The following is a 25,898-nucleotide window of genomic DNA, read 5'->3' on the forward strand; positions in this document are numbered from 1 at the left end:
CACTGGCAGTTATTTCTACATCAGGCGGGCTACGAGAATGCATGTCTTCTCCCCTAGAAGTTAACGCCAACCTCTTTTCCAGGCTGGGAGCAGCCGTTCCGTGGCCGCCGGCATACGTGAACCCCCCCCAGGAGGACCAGCATCACCGACACCGGGCGTTGTCGGTCCTTCCGGCTCTGGGGGTCCTGGTGAGCGAGCAACAGCACCCCATGCTGGTTACAGCTTGCGCTCCCCTGAGAGCCCACAGAGGCGCTTCAACAAGTATGCTGCCCTGTGGGGGTTGTCTGCTGGGAAGTGTCTGTTGCGAACCTCTTGCCCACTTTTAATGAGCCTTTATAATTTTTTTTGGACGTGTAGTTCTTTAAATACTCTGGATATGAGACCACACATTTTTTGAAAAAAGAAAAAATAGGTTGTGGTAGGTGAAAACGTTCCCCTGGCCGAAGATTTCCTGCCGACTTCCCAGAACCGGTGAGGACGTCACCTTCCATGGCAAGAGGGACTTGGAAACGCGATTAAAGTGAGGATCTGGAGGTGAGCGGCGGTGGGGGGGGGGGGTCCTGGGTTCCCCAGGTGGGGCCAGTCGAATCACACAAGTCCTTCGGAGCGAGGACCCTTCCTGGCTATCCTCGGGGGCAGGTGCGACCACGGGTGCAGGTCAGAGAGACGCACTGTTGCTGGCTTCGAAGGCGGAGGAAGGGGCTACGAGGTAAGGAATCCCAGGGGCTTCCAGAGGCCAGAAAAGGCAAGAAAACGGATTCTCCCCGAGAACCCCAGAAGGGCCCAGCCCTGCGGAGAACCTGCTCCCAGCCCAGGACCGCCCACGTCAGACCCCTAACCGGCAGAGCTTTCTAGCAACACATTTCTGTTGTTTTAAGCCACCAAATTGTTGGTAACAAGTGTTCCCAAGGGAGTCCAGCCTCTGTGACTTTCTTTTTATTTCCTGCGACGTTCTTTGCTATAGAGAAGCTGTCGACTTTGATGTGGTTAAAGTGATCGGTCTTCCCCTTTACATCTCATGCTTCTGAAGTCCTAGTTAAGAAATCGCTCCCCAGCCCTGAGAGACTGCGCGATCACTCCCGCACGCCTCCCTTCGGGCGGCCCAGCTTCGCACGTGCGAGCCTGAAACTGCCCCGGAGCGGAGGCTGGAGCAGTGGGAGGCCAGCCCACCGGGGCTTCTGTGGGGGCAGCCCGCTGCCCCGACTCTGCTGGGCAGACGCAGCGTGCTCCCCACGGGTCTGGTCTGGCACTTCAGCGGCTCTCCGGGGAAGCACCGATGGCGTGGATCGGAAGCGGAAAGTTCCTTATGTAACGTTTCCTCCCTTTTTTACTGAGTTTCCTAGGGTCCAAGCGACCTGTTTAAAGTTGTGTGAAGCTGCTGTGAGGCCTGGGATACAGGCGGTGCTGTGTGAGCGGGAAGGGCCGCCTGCGTCGATGAACCGCAGGAGCTTGGGGCTGGGGGCTGGCCGCCTGCGGGACAGCCACCCCTGGCGCATCAGTGATTTCGTCTGCTAAATGGGCCCCCAGCTCTCCCGGCCTCGGCAAGGTCAGGAGCCTGAGCAGCAGCAAGGGCTCTGGGAACTCGCTCCAAAGGGCTGGCCGCATATCAGCGCTTGCAGGGAAGAAAGGAGCTGTCAGAAAGCAGACTTTTAAAACCTGATTCTTCCTTCTGGCGGGGCTGCGGGGCTCGGACACGATGGGTTTACACAGCGGAGGCAGAGGGCGGCAGGGCCGTCGCTGGGACGGAGGGCAGGGGGCTGCGGCCGCGGCACGGCGCGGGGAGGGGCCGGGCCGGGCTGCCGGCCGCCCTAGGAGAGCCGCACCTTCAGCTCGGAAGCCTGGCCTTCGGCTCGGACGCCTGGTGGCTGTGCTGTGCCCTCTGCCCGAGCTCTGGCTGATGCCGTCCGCGTGGCTCTGGTGCGGCCCCTGGAGGCAGCGGCCGCTCAGGTTGGACGAGTGACACGAGCTTTACCGCCAGGCCCCGGGTTCCGCGCCGACAGTTGGAAGAACTCTGGTCGTTGTCTTGGTCTTTGGTGGAGGAGAACTGGTCTTTGTGGGCCTCCTGGGAATCACCTGCTCGGGAGGGAGCCAGGGTGCTGCCGGAGCCGCGAGAGCCTGCTGCCTGGACGCCCTGCGCCTGCTCCTGCCTCCGGCCCGACCAGCGCCACCCCCTCACTCCAGAGACGCATCAGCTGAGCCCTAGGGCCCTGGGGCAGAGGGAGCCTCCCGGCCCAGGAACGGCCCCACAGCACACGCCTCCCTCGTCCAGCCGCACCTGTCGCACCTCGGCTGCCCCAGGACCACCGAGACCCACGCTGGTTGCCCCCCGTGGGGCCCTCCCCTCCTCAAGCCTGCATCTCTCTTCTGGGCTTCATCCCCACTCCCCGGGTTGCCCTGGTCATCCTAGGGGACAGCACAGCCTCATAGGGGGCCCCCTGCTCCATCTGTAGTCCTGGGTGTGCAGCTTACCTCTGGCTCCTACAGGACCCCTCACCCCCACCAGCCTGTCAGCTTCACCACCTGCAAGATGGAGACGAGGTCCCTGCCCTGTTCCTTCCTTGGAGGCTCAAATGAGGATGTGTGTGCCCAGGGGCTGCACAAACGTCAGGGCTCCCCTCATGCCCCCCAGAGGCCTTGCTCTCTGCAGCTCTGGTCCAGCGCCATCGAACAGGCTCCTCCACCTTTCCTGAGTGAATGCACTCTGGGAATTGCCAGGAGGGTGCGCTGTAGGGTATGCCTTCCCACAGCCTGTGACCAGAGAGTCCTTTTAGGCAGAGGACATCCCCCGGGGCTCCTGCTCCATGGAACCCGGTTTGGGAACAGGGCTGTAAGGCCTCTTACGAAACGACTGTCCTCTCCCGGGTGTTAACAGGGACGGGGGCCAGCAACCTCAGGCCCCACTCAGAGACTGCTCACCGCTCTGCAGACGCAGCCTTGGAAGTGGTAAGTGTCACTGGTCCCCACGCTACACAGAGACTCGGGTGAACTAGTGTCTGCATTTACCAATGGAGAAGCCAGGGCCCACCCAGAGAGTGGAGGCCCCCGGCTCAGGGTCACCCAGGGGAGGTGGAGCCGGGACCCTGAGCGGGCTCCCTCTGCTCCGGGCCCAGAGCCGCAGCCCAGGCCACTCCGCCCCGTGCAGACCTCGCCTGCACCGCCCTGGACAAAGGCCCCAGGACCAGCTTGCGCGTCTCCGCCTCGCCCGCCATCTTGAACGCCTGCTACTTGGCAAGTTGGCGGTTGCCCTCAAAGTCCATGAGGTCTACCCGGAGCTCACTGGTACCAGTCGGAAGGAGGTTTTCAGGGCCCAGCAGAGGCGCCTCTGCCTCCAGGCGTGGGAGGTGGGGATCTGGGTAAACTCCTAAGCAATGTCTAAACTTGGCTTCCGGGGAAAATTCAGCCAGGGATGTGTGAGAAGCTGGGTTGGTGTGAGGGCCTCAGGGACGGCTCCTGTTTCCAAACAGCTTCCCTGCTGCGCCATCAGCCGTGCCTGAAGCTCCATGTTTGGGGTTCACTGGATGGGAATGAACCCAACTACTTTGAAACTGTACATTCTCCTGCAAACAGCGGTTAAGCCACTAACACACCAGTGCAGAAAACTGCAGCTTTTGCAAGAACTTCAGACACGTGAGTGGATACCTTCAAGGTTGCCATGAAGTCGTGGAAGAATTAAAAAAGGGTTTACCGTCCTGCAGGCGACCTCAGGAACAGCCGTGAAGCTAACCGTGAAGTGGAGGCCAGGCGACGGCGCAGAGAAGTGGGGGTGCAGCCCTCGCCCTGGGGTGCGCGTGGCTGTGTGGGGGCTGCCACACACACTGACCCGGGAGAGGCAAGGATGGGGCCTCTGGGGGCCTAAGATCCCAGTTTCAAGGAAGGACCAAGAGTTGGCGGCAGGAGAAGGACCGCCCCAAGTCCAAACGGCCTTCTTCTCACTTCCTGCTCTCAGAGTCTAAAGTACAGTTGGTCCTGAGACCGAAAGAGGTCGTCGCTCTGATAATCCAGCTCCGGGTGGAACATGCGGAGAGTCTAGGGAACAGACCCGCCCGGGGCTCTCACAGCCGACGCTGCTGCCCACCCTCGGGGGGGCCCTGGGGGCACTGAGGAGCCGGCTCCTCTGTGCCCGACGGCCCCAGTCTCAGGGCAGGGCAGGTGGGTTCCGGGCCCCCAGGACCCCAGAGCCCGGCCGGGGCCCCGCCCGGGGCGGCCAGGGCCTGGAGGTGGCCATTCCGCAGCCACAGCTCTCCCAGCTGGCTGCCGAAGCCCCGCTTGCAGGTGGCCCAGTCCCGGGAGGAGCCCACAGAGCCGTCGCTCCTCCACTGGAAAACCTGGGCGGGAGGGAGGGGGCTGGGGACACGGGGCCCTGCTGCCCCCACCCCCGGCCCCGGGGGCCTCGGCCACACGTGATCTCCCCACAGGTGGAGAAGCCAGTGGGTGAGACTCCCTGGCCCGGCCCCCTCTGGCCCGGGACCACACGGCTGTCTCGGGGACCCCCTCCCCAAGGTCCACCCCCCGCCGTCCGTGTCCATGTCACACAGCACGGTCAGGGGACGGCAGCCGGGCAGGTAGATGGTGTGCCAGCCACTCAGGAAGTGTGCCCTGTGAGCAGCTCTTTACAGGTCCGAGGTCCTGGGAAGGGAAGCCGGGAAGCGGAGGCCAGGCCAGGAGCCCCAGGCAGGGCAGGGGCAGCGGGGGGTGGGGTGGAGGGGAGCAGGGACACCTGCACGGGTGGAGGAGGACTCTGAGGCCTGGGACAGGGATGCAGCCCCTGTGCCCCCCTGGCTGTGATGGCCAAGCCTGGTCCACCTGGCCATCCCCACCTCCGGGGCGGCCGTGGCCTGCGTCCCCTTGCACGTGGCCTTGGGGACACACTGCAATATTTTCAGGGCATGAGACTAGGAATGTCACGGCCAGGCCTTCTTAAGGCTGCTGACAGGCATCCAGGCCGACCGCTGTCCTAGGTCATTGGTCACAGAGATGAAAGGACCAGGCACGGCCTCTGGCCTGCCGCATGGCACTGGGCCTGGGGGTGGCCATGCTGGCTCAAGCCCCCTGGGCCCCTGGCCTTCCAGGGAGTACCAGAAGCGCCTCGAGAGAAGCTGTCATGGGATGTACTGAGTCACCCGGGCCCCGGCCGCCTCTTCCTGGAGGGACCAGGGGAGGGAACCTGTGTGGAGAGTGCCATCCCTGACTCCAGAACGTGAGACTGCACAGCGGCCGTCTGGCCGCCCGCTCCCCAGCAGGGAGCAGCTCCAGGCTCAGGGCCCGAAGTCGGCGCGCGGGTGGTCGCCTGTGGCCCAGGACTCAAGCTCCTGGCCCCCCCCGACTGTGGGGAGAGAGGACTCACCCACCACGAGCCTGGAAATGGAGCCCATCCCCTTTGGCCCCAGCTGCTCCGTGAACACAGAGCCCCTGGTGTCCTTCCGCACAGGGTCTGCCGCCACCTCTGGAGAGCGGGGGTCAGGAGGCGTGAGGGGGTCTGCATTATTGATGCCAGCAGGGGACTGGGACCACCCAGGGCCTCTTCCCCTCCTCCCTGGCAGTGATCAGTGATGAGAGGGTCGGGAGAGGCAGCCCCAGGCTCAGCGGAGGCAGCGGGACACCCGCCGGTCCCCAGCCTCCCCGTGCAGGGGTGGGGCCACTCAGCCTGGGCCGGGCTAACCACACTCACGGGGGGGCAGCCGGCCAGACTCGCTCCTCCTCCCACGGTCCTCGCCAGTGTCCCCCAACCCCCTCCCCCCAGCAGAAGTCCCAGCCTGGAGTCCATTGTGCTGAGCGCACACAGCCCTCCCACCCCCAGGACCTGACCTGGGCGCTCACATCACCCCGAGCAGGACACGTCTCAGGATGTGCAAGTGGGGGCCCCCAGCTCACCCCGCCTCCTGAGGGCTGCCCCCGCCAGTCGCCCTTGGATCGTCCACTCAGACGCCCAGGCCTGGGACACTCGGCCCTCCAGCTGGGTGCACACCTGCCGTCCATACCAGGCTGGGATCCCAAACCCTGCAAGGGAGGCCACCACATTGGTGGGAGAGGTGCCGAGCGCACGGGGGCCCCAGTTTTCAGGTGAGACTGCAGAAACACATAAGGTTTAGAACCGCTGCCGACGGCGTCGTAAAGGGGGTCAGGATCCAGGACCAGGAAGCATATGGTCTATGAAAATACGCCCTGATGTCAGCCGGTAAAGGAATGGGGACCAGCCCCTCCTCTGGGGCCTGCAGACCCCAGGTGGGCCCTGGGAGCCGCCCCGGATGCTGGCTCTGAGCGGGGCGGTGACCCTAGCTCCTGACCTGAGACCCACAGGAGGCACTGCCCACTCCGGCCTATTGTGACCCCCGCCCCGGTCCCGAGCACACGCCCTTCGTCCATCGGCACCCGCCTCTCCCTCGGGCCCCGCGGCTCCAGGCAGCCCTGGGCGGCCTCGGAGGACGGAGCTCTTGTCAGAGCATCCGGACCCAACACCTTCACCTCTGCAGAGAGGCACGAGGTGCCAGTCAGGGCGCTCTTCCCGGGCCCGAGGGCTCGGCTGAGGGGCTCTGCCAAGTGGCCAGGGTCCCTGCCGCAGTTGGAGGGCCAGCCTGGCAGTGGGTTTTCCCACCTGTGGTTGAAAGTAGTCAGGTGAGGAGGTGACACAGGGCAGAGCCCTGGCCTTGGAGTCCGCCTTGCCCGAGGGCCCCTCCCCGTACTGTGTGTCCTTGGGCAAATCACTCAACCTCTCTGAGCTCTGCCCCTTGGGCTCCCAAGTGAGGACAGGACTAGGGCTGTGGGGAGGTTTAGATTTAGATAACACAACTTTAAAAGTCTAGTACAATTCGTTTCAAAAGAGTTTCCTAAACAGTGGGTACTTTCAATAAACGGTAACAATAAATATAAGAAACTTGGGGAATTGGAGTCAACATAACATTTTCACCCCAGACCTTGGGCCTGTGACCAGAGTTCCTGAGCAGGAAGGGGTCCATGTAGTTCCCCTGGAGAGGGGACACATTTGACCCCAGGACACAGAACAAGTTCTTGGAGAACTGGGACCACACAGGCATTTCCTTCTGTGGAAAAAATCGATTTTGTTGATTTCAAAAGTAAAACATCCTCACATGAGGCGACTTAGAGACCGTGGGATCGGCCACGCCGTCACCGGAGACACCAGCCGCGGCGTCTTGGGTGCATCTCTTGCCTGGCCTTCTGGGACTCCCTCCCCCGAGGGCGGGCTGGAGGGCACCGATCCTTCCGTAAATATGTCCTCAACCTGGGGGCATGAGGGGCTGGTCTGTCCTCAGGGTCAGTCCCTCTCCAGGTGTGGCCCCTCCGCCTGCGTGGGATCTGGAGGGAGGCCACGCTCCCTTGAGACCCCGATTCTGCAGATTCGGGCTCTCTGGGGTGAGCACAGAAACTTGTGCTCACGAACCCCAGGTAAGCATGGGAGCCCCTGTACTAAACAGTCTTAGAGAATCTTTCCAGAAAGGGAGGGGCATTCCCTGCCTCCTCAGTGGCAGAGCTGAGAGCCGGCTGGGACGTTCCGTGGGGCCGCCAAGGGCTTGAGAAGCAGACAGACCTGGGAGTAACCCCTGCCCCTCCCCGTCTGACCTGTGTGACCTTTGTGACCTTGGGCCTGGCCTCCCCGGCCTGGAGGGTGAAGCGGAGATGTTGAGAGTCTTTGGAAGAAGATGCATGGAGAGGGTTTAACCTGGGATGCTATCCTCAGTCAATGAGTGGCCAGTTACTAGCTTCCAGGGACAGGAAATGCAGGTCCGTCTCACCTGGACAGGTGTGGGCAGCCTGGACAGCCAGGGTCCTGAAGCACAGGAACCAGGGGAGCTGGCCAGCGGGCCCGGGGCCACGGCCACCCGCTCAGCTGCATGTCCTCTGGTCTTCGACCTCGCTGGTCTTCGACCTCACTCTTGCAGGCAGAGGAAGCCACCCTCGTCTGGGCGGTAGCTTCTCAACGCCCACTGGGACGCCCACTTCCTGCAAGCACTTTGATTAACCCAACAGGAGGTGCCAAATGCTCCTTCCAGCTGGGCCCCGTCGGGCTGCCCGCTGAATCAGGCTCACTTCACCTGTCAGGAGGGCTCCCAGGACCCCTCTGTGAGAAACAGTCGGCCTTGTCTGTGGCCTCAGGAAAGCCCAGCCCCCACACCCCTTCCTGTCACCCAGCCAGACCCAAACACCACCCTGCGCCTTGACGGGGGCATAAGGAAGGGCTGGCTGAGGACAGCTCCCTCCCTCCTCTGAGTTCCAGAATACACCAATGACTGAGGCAGCCACTGGGCACTTACCATAAAGGAAGAGAGAAAGTTCCGAGCCCTGATGTGCCAGATACGACTCACGCCAGCCGCTAGCGCTCGGATTTCCCAGGTGGAGAACTGACGTCACACAGCGGGAACGAGCTAGGCGTCATCTCAGGCCTAGCGCTCAGGGGATCACCAGGTCTGTTCACCGCACCTGAAGATGAGGCTGCGCCCCGTCCCCCCACATCCCAGAGGCTGAGCTTCACACCGTGTGCTGTGAAGCTTGCACTCAGCCTGAACACGAGGTGGGCGTTTTCTGAAGGGCTTCTGCAGACGCGTAGAAGTGCTTACTAAGGAGAGTCAGGTGGTGACCCCAGGGGAGGAGCTGAGAGTAAACTCTCCCGTGGTTTGAGAATTCTCCGGGCTGGTCTGCGTGGGCTAGCCTTCCACTCGCACTAACCGCCCGAGTATGAAGGAAGTGGGGCATGGCCGGACCACAGGGCTAGCACAAGAGGGGACACGGAACCTCAGGTCCACCTCTGTGGGCACTGGAGTGACTCCAGACTTTGCAAATTTCTGTGCAGTGGCTCCAGCCCACTGAGACCGAGGGCGCAGACAAGCTGGACTGCCTTGGGTGCCATTCAGCATCCCTGAGCTGCTGGACGGGGTGGCCTGTCCCCGCAGGACAGGTCCGGGTTCCATCTGTCAGGCAGGGGAGAGAGGCAGCAGCTCTCTGCCCCTCAGCCCCACCTGCGACCACCCCTGTCCCGTGCCAGGCCGCCTCCTCTTCTCTGCTTCGTGACACAGTGACTGGAGGCGAGGTGTCGACGGCACGGTCAGCCAGCACCGTAACGCCGCTAGGCGTCTGTGGGCCTGTCTGTCAAGTTCAGACATCTGAAAGTTGGGTCAGTACAAGTCCTTTGACTTCTGGCAGCGGTTAGGTGTTTGGGGCATCTGTTCTCATAAGGACTAACCGACAAACCATGACAAAAGTGATTTGCTTGAAGGCACAGCCAAGTCAACCATGTAGAAAAGGGCTTCTTGCTGCGCTCTCGGGAGAGGCAGAACCTGGAGGGGGAGGCCAGCACGCGGGGCCTCTTTAATGCCGGTCCCCGAAAGACGGCTGAGAAGCCAGCCGGCGACCTCGCCAGCTCTGCAGAGCGGGGGGGTCAGGTGCGGGCGTCTAAGGTCTGTCAGGGGCGCGGATTTGGGTAGAATCCAGGAGGGTTTCCCCCTGGGAATAAGGGTGGGTCATCGCTGGCCAGCCTTAGCGTGGACTGCAAGCTGGTTTTGAGACGTCTAAGTGTCCGAGAGAAAACGTCAGCTCCTGAGGTTCTGTTAAGGTCCTTCCAGATCGCCCGTGTCCCCTGCCCCTGGCTAAACCAACACAAACCTTCTCTGAAGGAGAAGCGTGTCCTCCCAGGACTTACGTGATTTCTGCAAATACGCACGTTGCTCACATTAAATGTTAGCGCACAGTGAGAGATAACCAGGTCCACGAGGATAAAAGACGCCCCCTGCAAGAACAAACAGAAACAACAGACTGTAGAAACGGACCCCCGAAACTAGAGGGGCCAGAACGACAACACAGGTAATGGTGAAAACAGAAAAGCAGCCTCAGAGATTAGGAGCAAACACAGACGCTCATGAATCACTACTTGTGGTCAGGACTGTGCTGAGCGGCACGGTCAGCGCTGGAAGGAAGGAAAAATAAACGCAAAAGAACTGGGAAGAGGGGGAGGGCACAGCTCGGGGGTAAAGCACATGCTCGGTGCCCACAAGGTGCGGGTTCAATCCCCAGCACCCCCGTTAGTAAGCAAGTCAGTAAATGAGTAAATAAACTTAATTACCTCCCCCTCCCCCCAAAAAAGCCATGAGATAAAGCTTTAAGAAAGGAGAGAACTGGAAATGTGGCACACTGCAGCTATTATTTTCAGAAGATACGTTTAGTGTAGAAAATTCGAGAGAACCTAAAATTCGATTTTTAGAATGAACAAGCTTGCAAAAATCAATTCTGTTTCCAAAAGTCAGCCACAAAGAATCATGAAGTGAAATGTTAAACTTTGCACTAGGGACGCCGAAGGCAAACAGCCGTGAATAATCCGGCCAGCCGCGTGTGGGTCCTCCTCGCGGAAGCCTGTCCGGTGCGGATGAGAGACCCTCAGAAAGGTCAGAACGGCCGGAGCGTGCTCGGCGCCTGCGGACCGGAGCCCTCGGTGCCGTGCACACCTTCACGTCCCTCTAGCTGATCTGCAGATTCACCGCATTATCAACTAGGTGCCCAATTTGCGGTGAAACTTGGCAAAGGTGAATTTAGAATTTAACTGGGATGTTGTTGGGCCAGAACAAGGAAGGAGGACTCGCTCTACCTGATATGAATAATTATCATAAAAATATGGTCACTAAGACAGCGTGGCACTAGCCGTATCAGCAGGCCTTTGCAGGAAACCCCTGTTGTCACTGACCCGAAACCAGGGGCCCCGCCCGCCACTCACCTGCGGCCCTCGCTCACCTTTCAGATCTTTTGGCTGCACGATACCTTGCCTGACCTGTTGGTTCTTTTCGTGGATCAAAGAAGTAGAGATGGAAAAGGAGAAGTTCACAGATGACCAGATCTCTCCCCGGCTTCCCCTCAAGTGATCCGCAAAAACCTGTGTGAACAAGACGGCATCTAAAGAGAAGATCACGAGGCGTCGACAAGCCTGCACGTGGTGGGCGGTGGCGGGGACTCCGGCCCCCATCCCAGTGATCAGTCGAGATCACTTCCCTGGTCCCTTTGAGCAGAACCATCTGGAGATGGTTTTGGGGACGCCAAGCCCACTGTCTCTCCAGATTGCTGGCATTCTGATTAAAAGCCAGCATCTCAAGTGTTGGTTTTTGACCAGTGAGCAGCCAGACCCGAGTTTGGTAACAGCTCCAGGGTCCAGACTAACCCAGCGGAACGGACTGAAGAGTCTAGACACAGATTCAGGTGTGCAGGGACCCTTGACGTCAGACAGCGGCGGCCCTACAGAGCAATGAGGAGAGAACGAACCTTCAGTCAGTGAGGTGAGCTGCTGGGGACTCGTGGGAAAACAAGAGGTGAAACTTGACCCTTATTACACAAGAGAAAAATAGTGGGAGAGTTACAGGCCAAACGTGGAAGGTGGAACATCAGACGGCCTGGGAGGACAGCCTCCGAGGGCGAAAAGCGCTGAATGCAGTGAAAGGCCTGACCATTGACATTAAGAGGGAGAACTCTGGGTTCTCACACGACACCCAGAAGACACAGCCAGGAGCAGGGACGAGGTGTCTGCAACACACAGAAGTGACAGAATGCTTGTATCCAGAGTAAACAGAAAACGGGTGTGAAGTCCTGCAGAAAGCGGGGCAGTGACTTGCCCGACGCTCCCCGAAGAGGACGTCAAACACCTGACAGGACGAAGAGGGGCTCGACCTCATCAGGGATCAGGGAAATGCAAGTGCAAACCCCGTGAGACACCACTGCCCACGCAGGCCGGTGTGGCCGCGGCAGGGGGAGGGGACCGTCACCTCGTGCCTCCCCGTGGGCGCCCGGGCGCCGCCCTGGGCCCGGCAGTGCCTCCTGCTGTCACGCGGGTACCTACTTGCCGACCTCCGTCCCGCCCACCGCAGTGCATGCCCAGGCTTAGAGGACACACGCAGGACACCACCCTGCTCCAAACTGCAGCAACCAAACGCCCACCAGAGCCAGGCGGACACGGTCCCCGGCGTGCGCGCGCTGGGGGAGCCTCCAGAGCAGCGACGCGGACACCCGCCTCCCTGCAAAGCCAGCTGGGGGTTCGCACGCGCGGCGCTGAGCGGAGGAAGCCAGCTTCCAGGGGGGGCGCTGTTTAACCGCGTTTGCACTTAAAATTCAAAAGTTGGCAACGCCGCACGGACGTGTCCGGGGATGCGGACCGAATGGAAATGTGGAAAAAAGAGCCAGGGTGACCCCAGGCGGGACGGCAGCCCCTCGGGAGGGCGCGGGGCCTGGCGCTGGGCTCCAGCTTCGCGGGGCTGGTGCGCTGGCTGGAGGTTTCATGCGCCCTGGGGCAGAGGTGGTGTATTTCGCTGTAAAAAGGAAGCTTAAATGAAATGAAACGGGGCGTGCAATGCCACAGCCACCCTGCAATGGCTCCTGCTGCAGAGCGGCTGTCCCCGGAAGCGCCAGGATTTGCCAGGGCCCCTTGTCCCGCCCCGTTCCTGGAGGCCGCGGGCACCTCCCAGGGCTGCAGCGCTGCATCTGAAGGGAGGTGTCCCCGGCGGGGCTCCCGCGCACCGGCCCTCGCCGCCGGGCACCAGGAGCGGCACAGCGGGGCCCCCCTCGGGATTTGTACGAGACTCCACAGATGCAGGAGGGACGACAGTGGCGCTCGCCCTCCAAGTACCCAGCAGGCTCCTGGCTCGGGTTGCGGGGTGAAGACCGCACAGCCCCGGGTTCGGGATGTCTGGGTTAGGGCGGGTCCTCGGGTGGGGCCTGGAACATAGCCTAGGGCTGGCGGATACAGCTAAGTGAGGACTTTGAGATGAGGGGGTTCCAATCAAACTGCTGACTTCCGTTGATGAGTTGAGGGTCTCTGGGGGAAGTGCCTGCCTTGAGTATGCGTCATTACACACTTGCACCTTCCACCTGTCGAGCCAGAGTCTCCGGGAACAGCCGGACACCTGCCCCACCTATGGCGACCCGCTGCCCCGGTGCCGGGCCGGCCTGCAGCGTCCAGCTCCCCCCCAGCAGCGGCGCGTCCCCGGGCTCGCGCTGGGCCTACCCCTTTGTTGCCACCCCCTTCCTTGCTGTCCCTGCAAGGACCCGTGTCTGGAGGGCTGTGGGAAGGGCAGCCATGCTCCCGGCTGGACCTGGCGGGGTCGGCACCCCGTACGCCGGGGATTCCCCTGAGGCTTCTGTGTTTGGCTGTGACAACCGTCTACACCGGGAGCCCTTTGGCTGGGGGCGAGCTGCCTGCCAGGCCCAGCCCAGTTCAGAGCCCAGGAAAGGGACCCTCCCTGAACTGATTTTCTATTCGGGGGCAAGGAGGAATCAGGGCTTGCCTTGGACGTGCCCCAGGCAGCACCACACAGGCCTGGGTTCTCCTGACCCAGGCTGTGTGGCCTTGGGCCCGTCACTTGACCTCTCTGTCTTCTTGGTCAAGTGATTTGGGATAACAGGGTGGGTTTAAGGGCCCCGTGAAGGGAGGATAGTAAGTGGGAGGCATGGGTCGGGGCAGACCGAGGGGTCAGAGACCGTGGACATGGGCATCACCTGCCCCTCCGCAGCTGGCCCGGACTTCCTCCCAGCATCCTCTCTGCCTGCTTTCAGGACCGCCCTCCACGGCCTGGCCACCTGGCCCCACCTGTGCCAGGCCTCAGTTTCCGTTGGGTGTTTCACAGTCTGGGAGGAGGAGCCCGCTGGCTGGTGGCTGCTGTAACCCCGCACCGAACCGCCCCCCCACCCACAGCTTCGCTACCTGCCCCGCCCCCCCAGAGCCAGACTGGGCCCTGGCTGCTCCCTGGCTGCTCCACTGAGGGTGTCGGGAGCTGTGTCCCTGGGGACAGAGGACAGGAGGACACAGGACAGGAGGGCGGCAGCCCCTGGAGTGGGCGGGGCTCACTGGGCATAGAACCTGCAGCCTGTGACGTTTTTCGGGGCCAACCAGAATGTTCTTGATTTCTTTTAAAATCAGAAGAAAAAAACTGAGTAAAATTTGACCCAGTTTATATTTGTCTTTGAAACTCCATGGCTGTAGAATATAATTTTTAATACTTTCCATGGAGGAAGGGGCCCAGGAAGACAGCAGGAGCCCAGAGAGGAGACTCTCCCAGGACCCCAGAGCACATCTTGAGAAAAGCTGAGGTGAGCTTTGGCACTGCCGCCCGGCGTCAGCTGTCAGAAGGAGGTTTTTCTCTCCCCCGCCCCCCCACTCACAGGCCTAAAACTTCCTCTTTCCCACCCAACACAGGGCCCTACAGCAGGTTTTCTCAGCCTCGGTGTTAGCGGCCTTTTGGCCCGGACAGCCCTCGCCGTGGGGATCACCATGCGCACTGCCGGCTGGTAGCGGCATCCCGGCCTCTACCTGCCGGATGCCAGCGGCACCCTCTCCCTGAGCCGTGACAGCTGGAGGTGTCCTAGCCGCTTCTGCCGCACGTCCCTTTGGGGGTGGGGGGAGGTCGCACCCCGGGCACCATGACTTTGGGAGCACGACCTCTTCAGTGTCCCAGACCCTCAGGGTGCCCTGATTTCTTGGCCAATACCTGAGAATCGTACCTACCACAAGCCCCGCCCCCTCTGCCTCCCCAGGTCCCAGCCGGGGTACCTTTTATTTTAACAGGGTTCTCGGAAAGTGTGTTTTGTGTATGTGTGTTTAACGTGGGTAGATGGCATTGGATCTCATTCTGAATTCCACTTTGTCCACTTGGCGTGCACTGCGCGCACCTGTGACTCTCCAGAGCACGCCTCTTACCTATTCATCTACCTTCCGTGCGCTGCTTTCGACCGCCAAGTCTTCCCCAAAGGTGTGCCGACATCATCTTGGACCTGTCCACGTGCCCAGCGCGGTGGCCAGGTGGCCTCTGCCACCGCCGGCCACCAATGCCGCACGCGGTGCAGTCTCCCCAGGTCCTATGCTCTTAGGAGTGCGATTTCCAGGTCGCGTGGTCTGCGGATCCTTAACTCGGCTGCAGGACACGGGTCGGCCCTTCAGAACGGCCACGCCCCCACAGGGGACCACGCTGGCTCCTCCCCTCCCCAGCTCTGCACCGTCCAGCTTTCTGACCGTGCCCCGGGTCCTCAGCCGCTTGTCCGTGCTGGAGCCTCGAAGCTTCCCTCTCCCAACCCCTGCGCCCATTTCTTTTGTGCTGTTAGGGTTGCTGCCTTCTCGCATCCTCTCCAGACAGTGATCGCCTGTTGGTTTAAGACACCGCAGACACCTCCTCCTGCTCCATCAGCTCTCCCATCGCCTTTGCCCTTAGAGTTTTGTGAGCTTGTAATTTTTGCTTTTAAAGTTTCATTTACAAAGCCTCCCCCTCCCGCAAAGTCCCAGAGATCATCTCCTGCCGCTCGTTTACCCACTGTGCTCCTCCACCCCAGGGACGCTTAACTACCCTCTAGCTCGTGGGCCCGTTCCTGGAACTGCCTACCAAGCCACCGTCCTGTCCCACGGGGCCTGTGGCGCCACCCTTGGTCAGCTAAGCCTACATGTGGTCGGTTGGCTGTGTCCCTGATCTCCGGGTGCCAGCCCGCAGCTCCGCGCCGCGACTGCGCGGCACTCATTTGCACCTTTGCAGGAAGTCTTTCGATCTCCAAGGACGGTCCACACTCTTTACTCTTCCACAGCCGGTACGGCACCGCCACATAAGTCTCAGATGGCTTTTGAGTCCTGCCAGAAACGCTTTGATTGGGCCTGCACTGAATTTACAGGTTAATCTGTGGGCAGCTGGCGTCTTTACAACGTTAGCTCTTCCCATCAGAAAGCACGGCGTCGCCGTATTCAGATCGTATCAGTTTCACGAGCGGCTCGGGTTAACTCCTAGACGCGTTACGGTTTCTCTTCCTACTGTGAACGGCACCCTTTAAAAATCATATTTCCTAATTGATCATTACCAGTGAAATGAGTGTTACTGACTTCGTAGGCTCGATATGTCCAGCCGACAGACCCAGTACATCTGCTGATTCCACTGGCTTTTTTCTAGAGAGATGATTTAATGAGGAAAACCTTTAATGACTCACTAAAAAGGGAGCTGAGAAAAACCAGTTTCCTTTTTTCCTGGAATGAGAAGAACTCATTCTCTCTTACACACACATACCCTGTGCACACACGCATGCAAGCGTGCACACACATGTGCTCATATATACTCACGTGCACGCGCAGGCACGCACACATGAACACTCACACACACGCACGCACACATGCTCACATACACCCATGCACCCACATGCCCGCACCACACATACATGCCCGCACATGCACGTGCGTGCGCATGCGTGCACACATGCAAGAACAGCCCCTCTCCTCTCTCCTGCTCAGTCCTGGGGTCCTACTTGGCACCACGGCACACGCTCTGTCAGAGGCACACGCCGGGACCCAGGTGGGCTCCTACCCTCCAGGAGCTCAGCTCTGGCCGGGGAAACACAACACGTGTTCAAAGAGTCATGGGAGCGAAGGCATGAATTCTCCTTGCGTTTCTTCCAGCCTCAGCGGCCGTCACCTCCTCTCTCTCCCTGGGGAGGCGAGAGAGGGCGCCCAGCACGTGTGAGAGGCGGGAGCAGACGTCCTTGGAGGGCAGGGGTCCCTCTTCCGATAAGCCCTCCCACCCTGGGTCCTCCTGGCTGAGGTGCCCCAGGCAGCCCGGGCCAGCAAAGGAGGGGAGAGACACGCACTCCCGCCCTGGCTCCAGCCTAACCTGCAGCCTCAGGGACGCCCCAGCCCTCTAGAGCCTCAGTTCCCCTGTTTGCCGCGGGGCGTCTGGACTAGGTGTGCTTTCTGACTCCTTTCTGCTGAGGCTGGGACCTTCCCCCCCTCCTCCGCTGGCTCCCCAGAGATTCCGGCGTCCCTGGACCTCCTCCAGCAGAGCCCTGCACCGTCCCCGTGACACGCCCACTGCTGGGGCCTCATAGAAGAGGCCAGTCCCCCGGCTCTTGTATCTGGGCTCTGCTTGGGGTAAAAAAGCCTAAATTCTGTAGGAACTGGGTGCAGCCTACGGGGGTTCGCCTCCGTGGCGGTTCGAGGCAGGGCGGAACAAAGCTCGGGAGGTGGGACGTGGAACGGGGCAGCCGCTGGGGAGCTGCTCGCGGCCCCTGGCACTCAGAGCAGCCGCACGCCCGGCGAGCCCGCTCCCAGGGGCGTCCCCGGGCGGATGAACCCGGATGTTCCTGAACGTACCTGAACAGCGGACGTCCCCCCGAAAGCCTGCACGCTCGTGTCCGGCATCGCGGCTCACGACAGCCGAGGTGGAGGCAGCCCAAACGTCCGCGGGCTGATACGTGAACAAACGTTGTGCTCCATCCACACGAGGGGTGTTACTCGAGCATCAAGGGGAACGAGGTTCTGACTCACGATAAACACGGACGAGCCTTCAGAATGTGCCGAGGGAAGGAGCCAGTCACAAGACCACAGCTGCCTGAGCCCACTGGTACCGAACGTCCGGAACAGGCGGCTCCCTGGGGTCGGAAGGTATGTCGGGTTTGCCGGCGGCTGGGGGAGGGGCCCGGGGGGCGACCGCTAGGGGGGCGACCGCTAGGGTGGCGCAAAGTTCTAAACTGAGAATGTGCCCCGCTCGGCAGATACGCTAAGAGCGTCGAGCTGCGCGTGCTGCGTGAGGGACTGTTATAAGCTGTGGACCAGAGCTCGGCAAAGCCGCCTAGAGAGAAGGGATCGCCATCCAAAGTGAAGCAAAACCGCGATGCCACTTACACGTGGAATCTAAGGGGAAAAGGACGCAAACGAACATATTCGCAAAACCGGCAGGCTCACAGGCACGGAGAGCAACCCTGCGGTCACCGGGGGGGGCGGGCGGGCGAGGAGGGGTAGATCGGGGGTCCGGGGTTCGCAGGTAACACGTGTGAAATAGATGAACAACAAGGCCTCACTGCAGAGCGCAGGAACCATATTCAGTGCCTTATAATGGCCTGAAATGAAGAACGGTGTGGAGAGGAACGCGTACAGGCATGACTGCCTCACCACGCTGGGCACCGGAAACTAACACAACGCTGTAAACAACCACACTTTGACTAAGAGAAGGGTCAGCTCTGGGAAGACGGTGACGGTGGCCGGGGGTGCTGGCACACAGGCCCCCAGAGCGGGGGGCGGCCCCAAGGCCCTAGACGGGAGGGACCCTCCCGCCCGGTGCTGCGGGCTGTGGAGAGACCCGGGTCTGCTGGCCTCCGCTCCCCCTGCCTGTTGCTCCTGCCTTGTCTCCGGTCCAGCCCTGCCGGCCTCTTGCCTGCCTCCCCCGAGGCTGGCAGCCACACCGGGCTTTCCACGGCTCCCCCTCCTGCCACCGAGGATCCCGAGGGGCTCAGCCACCTCCCCCAACCCGGCGCCTGGAGGTCAGGGCGGCAGGAGGCAGGGTGGCCGGGCTCCGGCAGGAAGCGGTCCTCACCCTCGGGCCAGCTTAATTTCCCAGAGATAATAACGCCAGCCTGAGCGTCTGCCGGGCACCTGAAGACAGACGACCCGTGTTTGCAGGGTAATAGCTTGTGTCAGAGCAAATTGGAATTTATATCTCAGGAGGCAGATAATCCCCTTCAGAGCCCTCGGCGTGCCCAGGACCGGAGATGTTTGCACCGCAACGCCAGCGGGGGACGCTGGGGGGCAGCTCCACGGGAGACCCTGCCCACCTGGGGCCTGTGTTTCACATCCTAATTGAGCTACAAACCCGAGCACACCGCGGGGAAGACAGGTCTCGCTGTGTCCTCCTTGTGATTTGCTTGGGTGGAAGCCATTCTCACCCTCAGAAAACTCAGGGAAGACAAATCAGGAAGCAGGGATTTTTTTTCTTTTTTCTTTTGGTGTTGTTTTGTTTTGTGTGGTGTGGTGGTTGGTCATTTTTGAAGGTATTTGTAAAGCTTGTGGACAGACGAGAACACTCCAGGAGCGCATTCTCACCCCCTTAAATAGCTCCTGAACCCCGCCCTCCCCTGCTCTGTGTTCGCAGGGACCAGAGCACAGGCCGCTTTGCTCTCTGCTTGAGTGGCGGCGAGCTGGCCGGGGACAGTCACCTACAACGCGCGGAGCGAACAGCAGAGAGACCAAAGCCGCGGTGACCGCAGGCGCTGCCCGCTCCGAAGCGCTGTTCCCAGAGCCGTGTGCAAATATGTTTACTCTGCGTAGACGAATGGGACGAGGCTGCCCACAACATTTGTTCATCACAGCGGTTTTAATTTTTAGACTTGCATTAGAGCAGGATTAACCTTGCTGAAGGGTATTGAGATGCGGGTGGAATGAACAAACCTAATCCTGGAGACACGCTGCCACGGGAGAAGCACCGGGTGGAATTAAGCATTTACCGCACGTAAGTACCTTCTCCTTGGCACCCACGTGATCTCTTGCCTGGGCTCTTTGTCTCCTTCAACAGAGGTGAGCTCTCTGGAAGGCAGAGAGAACGTGGCCACAGCCACAGATAAATCACCACCATCCTGCTCTGTGGCTGGGAAGGCAGCGAGAACATGACCCGGCAACACCAGGTGAAGAATCCCAGGGAAGCCTCTGATTGGCTGGCTGCCGGCCAATCACGACGGAGGGAAGTCGGGTGGCGGTGCCGTGTACAGACAATGTGGCCGCCTCTGGGGGCTCTTGATCAACTGGTCTGTCTGCCGAGGGCTGTCCCAGCTTCAGCAGTGGCAGTCCGTGTCCCATCTGGCAATCAAGACGGCGGGTCTCTCTAAACTCAAGAATCCATCTAGAAATTTCCAAACTCATTTAGTGAGTTCTGTAGCACGTCATAACCTGTTTCACGAGCGTTTCATGTGGGCAACTTCCCCACAGACTGTGTCCAACGGGACAGCAAGCAAGAGCTGAAGCCAGGTCAGGGTGTGCCTCGGGGGTTTCACCCCTCGGCCGAAGGCAAACCCCAGCCGCCTCGGGTTAAACGGGACCCGCCGTGGGGAGCTTCTGTGACCCACAGCCTCTCGCGGGAGGCAGATTCCTCTTCCAAGCGTTGCCAGCCCGGAGCTGCACAGCTGTGACTTGGGGTCAGTCAGGCGTGAGTATCAGACATAACCGGTTCCCCACCTGCAAGTCCTCCCGAGAGAGGCACCGATCAAGCCGCCATGAGAGCTCCCGCTCCCGACAGAGGGGTCCTGGGCCACAGCTGTTGGACATCGAGGTGTTCCAGTTTCCCTTCAAGCAAGAGGATCAAGGCCCCTGGCCCCTCCATGACCTGCTCAGACGGCCAGGAGAGGGCATTTGGGCCGCCCTGGTCCCTGTGAGCTTGCTGGTGGCAGGAGTGGCCCTGGGACCTCAGGTCACCTGGGCTCAGACACAGTGTGGGGGGGGTGCTGCGGAGGAGGGGGGCACACAGCTTTTAGCACCATCCACGTGCAAGTTTCCACCGTCTCTGATGTCCAGAAAACCCAAGAGCATGTGCAACAGTAGGTGGCATTCGCTGTGTGCTGGCTGGGGTGGCACTGAGCTGCAGCTTTGCAAGGGGGGAGAGTCTGGCCTTTTCCTGGACAGCCACTGTCCCCTGATGTCCCTCCCACCACTAGCATCCTTGAGGGGCACTTCCTCCAATCTGCTTCCTCCAATCAAGTCTCTCTGGTCCCACTCACCTAAAAGGGTGCAAAAGGTTACCTAATCAAAATAATTTACACCTCCTTGTAAAGACTGCGGGGCTTAACCTTTTGGGGAGAGGCTTGCCCCTTCCGTCTGAACATGCGTCACCTGGACCTGGACGGCTGAATCAGGGAGGTGACTCATCGGATCGGGGCATCTCCCTGACCCTAGGACAGTGCCCCCAGCCCCGCAGGCTGCAGGAGAGCCCACTAGGGGCTTCGGGATTCTGGAATGCTGCCAGGCCCTCTCCTCCAGAGGGAGCCGGTTTGGGGTGGGAGTGGTCCCTCGGTGCTCCGAGGGCGGGCTGCCGTCAGTGGGAGAGCTGGTGGCACTGCGCCACCCTGGAGCTGACAGTGATGGACGTGGTTGGATCAGGGACCAGACAGCAAGGAGCTGAGGCCCCCACTGCTCAGTTCAGCCTCTCTGCCCTGCTCCTCAGAGGCAGCTCCGGACCTCGGGCTTCTCCAGCTGCCGGACGTCTGCATGGGTCCAAGGAGGTCGCGTGGGCTTCGGCTTCCGAGGGCTTGGGGGTGGAAGGGGCGGGGCCTCGTCCGGCTCACAGAGGTGGGACCGGGCGCTGGGCTTTGTCACCAGGCAGAGGAGGAGGGGGGCACTCCCATGGGAGCTTGCTGTAGAGGGCATCGCTCACCTTTCAGAGGACCATATCACCACCCCCACTTTCCAGGTGAGAACACTGAGGTTCTCTCTGGGGAGGCTGCATGCCCATCACCAGAAGTGGAGTCTCTGTGGGGCTCCTGGAGCCCAAACTGGACCCAGGTCATGCGACCTGCCCTTGTGGTGTCCAGCTGCTTCCTGGGCTGCATCTTCTCAAGTCCCGTCTGATCTTAAGACGAGTTTAAATTCACCTTTTTAATAAACTAGAGAACGTGACACCTTGGATGGGGAAGGGGGTCCCTGGAAGTGTTTGCTCGTGTTAAGGACGTCCACTAAGGGTGGACTCGTCCTGTCTGCAGGTCACGGGGAGGCACCTGCTCTTTTGTGGGTGACCCTTCGATGAAGGACTTGGCCGGCGTCTGCCCACGGCCAGCCCCCAGCCAGGAGAGAGCAGGTGCTCGGCGGTTATGGCCTCAGGAAGGGGCAACGGGGCAAGTCCCCACCCCCAAGCCTCTCCCGTGACCAGGGTCTTGCCCCCAAGGACTTGCTGGAGAGACTTAACTGGGACTCAGTGCAGGAAACAGACCTGGAGGGGTCCATGCTGACACCCTCCGCGATTTGGGACAGGCTCTCTGAGGGCCAGGGACACTGTTCAGCCGGCTCCGGAGGGCACCGGACCGGTCGTCTTTGCAACACAAATGAAGAGCCGCTCCCGCCTTCCCGGGCCTGCGCTCCGGGAGCCTCTGCCGCCAGCCTCCGCCCAGGCTGCTCGCTGCCCATCATCCTACAAAACGCTGCCGGGGCCTTTCTGCGGCTGCAGGGACAGCTCTGAATCTCTGCCGAGGGCCTGCACCGCGGGGCCCTGATAGGAGCCGCGCCCCGGAGAGGAGCGCGAGCAACGGCGGTCTGTTGACTGCAGGTAATTAAGTCGCCGCGTGGCTGTGGAACACAAATTATATGATGATTAATCCCCGGCACAGCGAGGGCATTTTTCATCTTCAGAGCGCTCCTTTCTTGCTCATTATTCATCTCAGCTCCAGGGAGAGAAGTGCTGGTTCTCTTCTCAAGAGCAGGGAAGCCGAGTCAGCCGTGCCCACCCCGCCCGCCGCCTCGGCACCCAGGGCAGACAGCCCCAACGGCCAGCTCGGGCGGCCACGGAGCTCCGCGTGCGTCTCCAGCCTCGCCAGGACACGGATGCCGGAGTCAGTACAAACGTGACTTTAAATAACAAGAAAGCCGCCCGGCCCCCGGCCCGCCCCGCCGCGACAGCCGGTGCCTTTGCGACGCCTTTGTTCTTATTTTCGTCTTGCACCTGCCTCTCCGGCGCGCAGCCTCCCCGGGAGGCCGCCGGCCTTGCCGTTCTCAGAGCGAGCAGTTTAAAGGAAGGTGCTGTTTCGCTCTTCAGTGCCTTCCTTTCCACTTGGGACCAACTGCTCTAAGTACAGCCATGCCCTCTCTTGCATCCACATTGTTGTGAGTGTTTGAGGCTGTAAATAACGTTCCCTCGGTGCTCAGGACAGAATCATTATTTTCCCCCAGTTCCTGGGATGAGTGATAAATTAAACATTTGTGCTGCTCCCCACCCCACTCACAGCTGATAGGGAAGGCGGGCGACGTGCTGCACCTGTCGTGGAGGGTGAGGGGCTGCACCGAGGCCGGGAGAGGACCCAGGCCGGGCTGGGCTGGGCGCTGGGGGGCGCCCCCAGCATGCGGTGGGGGTTGGGGGGCGCCGTCCTGACACAGGGCTCCTCCTGGCTTCTTCCTCCGCACGATCTTCCAAGCGTCGGGCGCTTATCCTGGGGGCTCAGAGGTCAGGTTGCCCCCGCGCCGGTCCTGTTACCGGGGAGGGGCGGGAACCTGAGGCAGAGGGCTGATTTCTGGAGCAAGCGTTGCTTCTCCGTTTCTTCTCCGCCTGCCGGCCTCCCACCCCGTCTGCGGGGGTCGGACCCACACAGCCCTCAGGCGGCCTCGCCCAGAACCTGAGACTCGGTGTTTCTCCCGGGGTGCTGGCACGGCTCCGGCAGGCGGGAGCGGTCCTTCCTGGTGGAAGCGGAGGTCGTGGGCAGACAGGGCCCATGGAGGCGGCTAGACCACTTCCCGGGGACAGGAGCCACGGTTCCACGGCCACGGCTGGGCCGGTGGGAGGGGCCCGTGGGGTCTGACCTCTGCAACAGCTGCAGCGCCCGCAGCGGGTGGGGCTGCGGGCACCGGCCCGTCGCGCCCTGGGCTCCCGTGGGGGCCCCTGCGTGGCAGCCGGTCCTCGGGCCCTTCTTGCCTCGATTTGAAGACAGCCCTCTGCTCTGAGACCCCCGGCCACCTTTTTGACATTAAGATGTCCTTGGTGAAGGAGAGGACAGTGTGGAGACACTGCCTTAGACTCTTCCTTGGGCTTTGGTCTGCGTCCGCTCAGCAGCAGTGGACGTGCTGGGTGCTGACGGGTCGGAACCGAAGCCGGCTTCCTCCCCGCCCCGACCTGCCCGTCGCTCCGGGCCCCCCCGCGGGGGAACTCAGCTCGGCGGCACCGTGCTTCTCCGCCGGCCCTGCACCCTCCTCCGACGGAGGTCAGGCGCCGCACACACACAGGCACACGCTCGCGGGCGCACACACGCGTGCTCACCCCGCGCTCAGACACAGACACACGTGCTGACAGGCTCGTTCCCATGCACACCGTTCGCAGACACGCACGAGCTCCCGCACATGTGTGTGCGCTCACACACACTCACAGCCCTCTGACGCACACACAGGACACACACCCACACGCCCCGCCCGCTGCCCGGGGTCTCTCCCCTCCAGGACCCCCACACCAGCCGGATGTCTCCTTCAGGCAGGCGGCGGGCAGAGCCAGGGAGAACCCGGGGCTCCCTCCTGGGCGCAGCCTCGTGCCCTTGTGCCCAGGGGCAGCTGAGAGGCCCGAGCCTGGCAGGGACATAGGCTCCGTGCTCCCCGGGGGGGCGGGCACCAGGCGGGACAGTGCAGAGCCTCCGCCCGCGCTTGGCACAGGCTTGGCCATCTGTCTCCCTGTGCATGGGGGCGGGCAGGCTGTGTCCCCTGTGCTGATGACCACCCACGAGCCTGCGGCCTTCAGAACAGCCTGCCACATCTGGCACCCGCCTCAGCAGCCCGGGAGGCAGGCTGCGGGTCGCAGGCTGACGGCTGAGGAGCGTGGTCTCTGGACGGGGAAAGGGCCCAGTGCTCACAGTGCTAGCCAGCCGCCGGCCTGCACCAGAATCCCTGCAGATTTCTTACATTCAGACACCAGAGCCCCCTCAGAAGGCCAGCGTCTCGGGGCAGGGGCCACAGGACAGAGGGCTTTGGCTCCCGTGGAACGTGCCGGAAGACTCTTCCTGCTGCACCAGCACCTGCGGCTGACCAGCTTTCTCAGGCAGCTCCTGGAAAAACAGTGCGTCTGCCCAGCAGGGTGTAGCTCCGGACCCTCTAACCGGGACTCCAGTGCCAGACAAGCCGCCCTGGCTGGCCTTCGTCCCCACGGCCTGGAGAGCTGCCCTGCTCTGTTACCCCTGGCTAGGTCTCTTGGTCGGCAGGGGGGACAGGTGACCAATGACTGCATTTCACAGAGGAGGCTAAGGCTTCATGGGGCCAGGGACAGGGGCCACGGAGTCACTGCGTGGCCTCAGGCCAGTCCACCACCCATCTGCTGCTGCTGGCCTGAGCCCTTCAGGAAGGCAACCATGCGGGTTCACATCCCAGCCCCACGAGCTCCCCTGGGAACTTCCTCACCTCCCCAGCCCAGGCCCTCAGCCTCGGGGAGCCCATCGCTGACCACAGATGGCAGCGTCTGCCCACTGGGGCCCGCTCACCCACTGAACCCACTCGGGTCCAGGCACATGGTGGATCCCAGCCTCGGGCTCTTGTAAACACGCCAGGTGCTATTCACCGAGGTCACATTCCAAGTTAACGGTGACCAGGTGCGTGACGGCACCATTCTTGACCAGAGCCCCCTCCCCTGTGAAGGTGGGATGTGGGGACAGACACTGTCGCACGTGCAGAGCCGGGAGCGGGCCCCGTGCCCGGCAGACTGCGAGGCGGTCAGCTCCGAGGCGGGTGGCTTGATCCCGGGGATTTGCTCAAAGCTTTCTCATTTGATCAGCCCTGCCTGTTCCGTATGGGAAGCTTGGGCGGATGCAGGAAAATCAAAGAAACCCATTAAGAACTAGCCAGAAACAGCCACTGCTGGAGCCCCCCGACACCCCCAGTCTCTTCCCACGCTGCCCTGGGCCGGCCGCCGGCACGTGGCCTGGGTTCTAGGACACAGGGCAGAGCCTCCCCCGGCCACTCTCTGCTTCTCGGCCGGGCTCTGGGCCCGCACCCCGGCCCAGCACTGCCACGGGTGCCCCCGGCGTGGGCTGACCCTTGCCCCTTCATACAGGCAGAGACCCCAGCTCACCCTTCGAGCACCTTGTCCAAGGCCACATCCCACCCACCCAGCTGGGACCAGACCTTCTGCGGAGTCTGGAGGCAGGGCTTCTCAGCCTGGGGCCCAGCGGTTGGCAGGTGAGCCGTGGGCAACGCTTAGGGAGGAGGCCTCCCCGGAGCCCGGGAGCGCAGGGGGGAGTGAGTGAGGCCAGGCTCCGGCCTCAGCTGTGGCGCCCAGGGGTGCACCCCGCCAGCCCGGCTCACACGCAGCGGCAGGAGCTGCTGCTGGCTGTGCCCCTGAGATAGAGCCGTGTGCTCAGAGCATCCTCTGCCTGTGGAAAGGGAGGCAAATGGCGTCACCACAGCTGACGGCACCTCCACGCCACCCTGCCTCCCGCCACCGCTGCCACCAAGGCCGACGGCA

General features: G+C 61.7%; 1 protein-coding gene across 1 annotated transcript; it reads right to left on the bottom strand.

Moving 5' to 3' along the window:
- Window positions 1-1,825: 1,825 nt before the first annotated feature.
- On the bottom strand, window positions 1,826-17,140 carry LOC116152544 (ficolin-1). The gene is given in 15 exon segments (XM_064490897.1): window positions 1,826-1,872; window positions 1,875-1,992; window positions 1,994-2,096; window positions 3,172-3,289; window positions 4,202-4,326; window positions 4,501-4,600; window positions 4,603-4,626; window positions 5,345-5,443; window positions 5,872-5,997; window positions 6,328-6,441; window positions 6,444-6,464; window positions 7,749-7,838; window positions 8,970-9,096; window positions 11,601-11,630; window positions 17,093-17,140. Coding segments are annotated over 15 exon segments (1,290 nt in total).
- Window positions 17,141-25,898: the final 8,758 nt, after the last annotated feature.

The sequence above is a fragment of the Camelus dromedarius genome, chromosome 10 (assembly GCF_036321535.1).
Source record: "Camelus dromedarius isolate mCamDro1 chromosome 10, mCamDro1.pat, whole genome shotgun sequence".
In the NCBI taxonomy this organism is placed as follows: Eukaryota; Metazoa; Chordata; class Mammalia; order Artiodactyla; family Camelidae; genus Camelus; species Camelus dromedarius.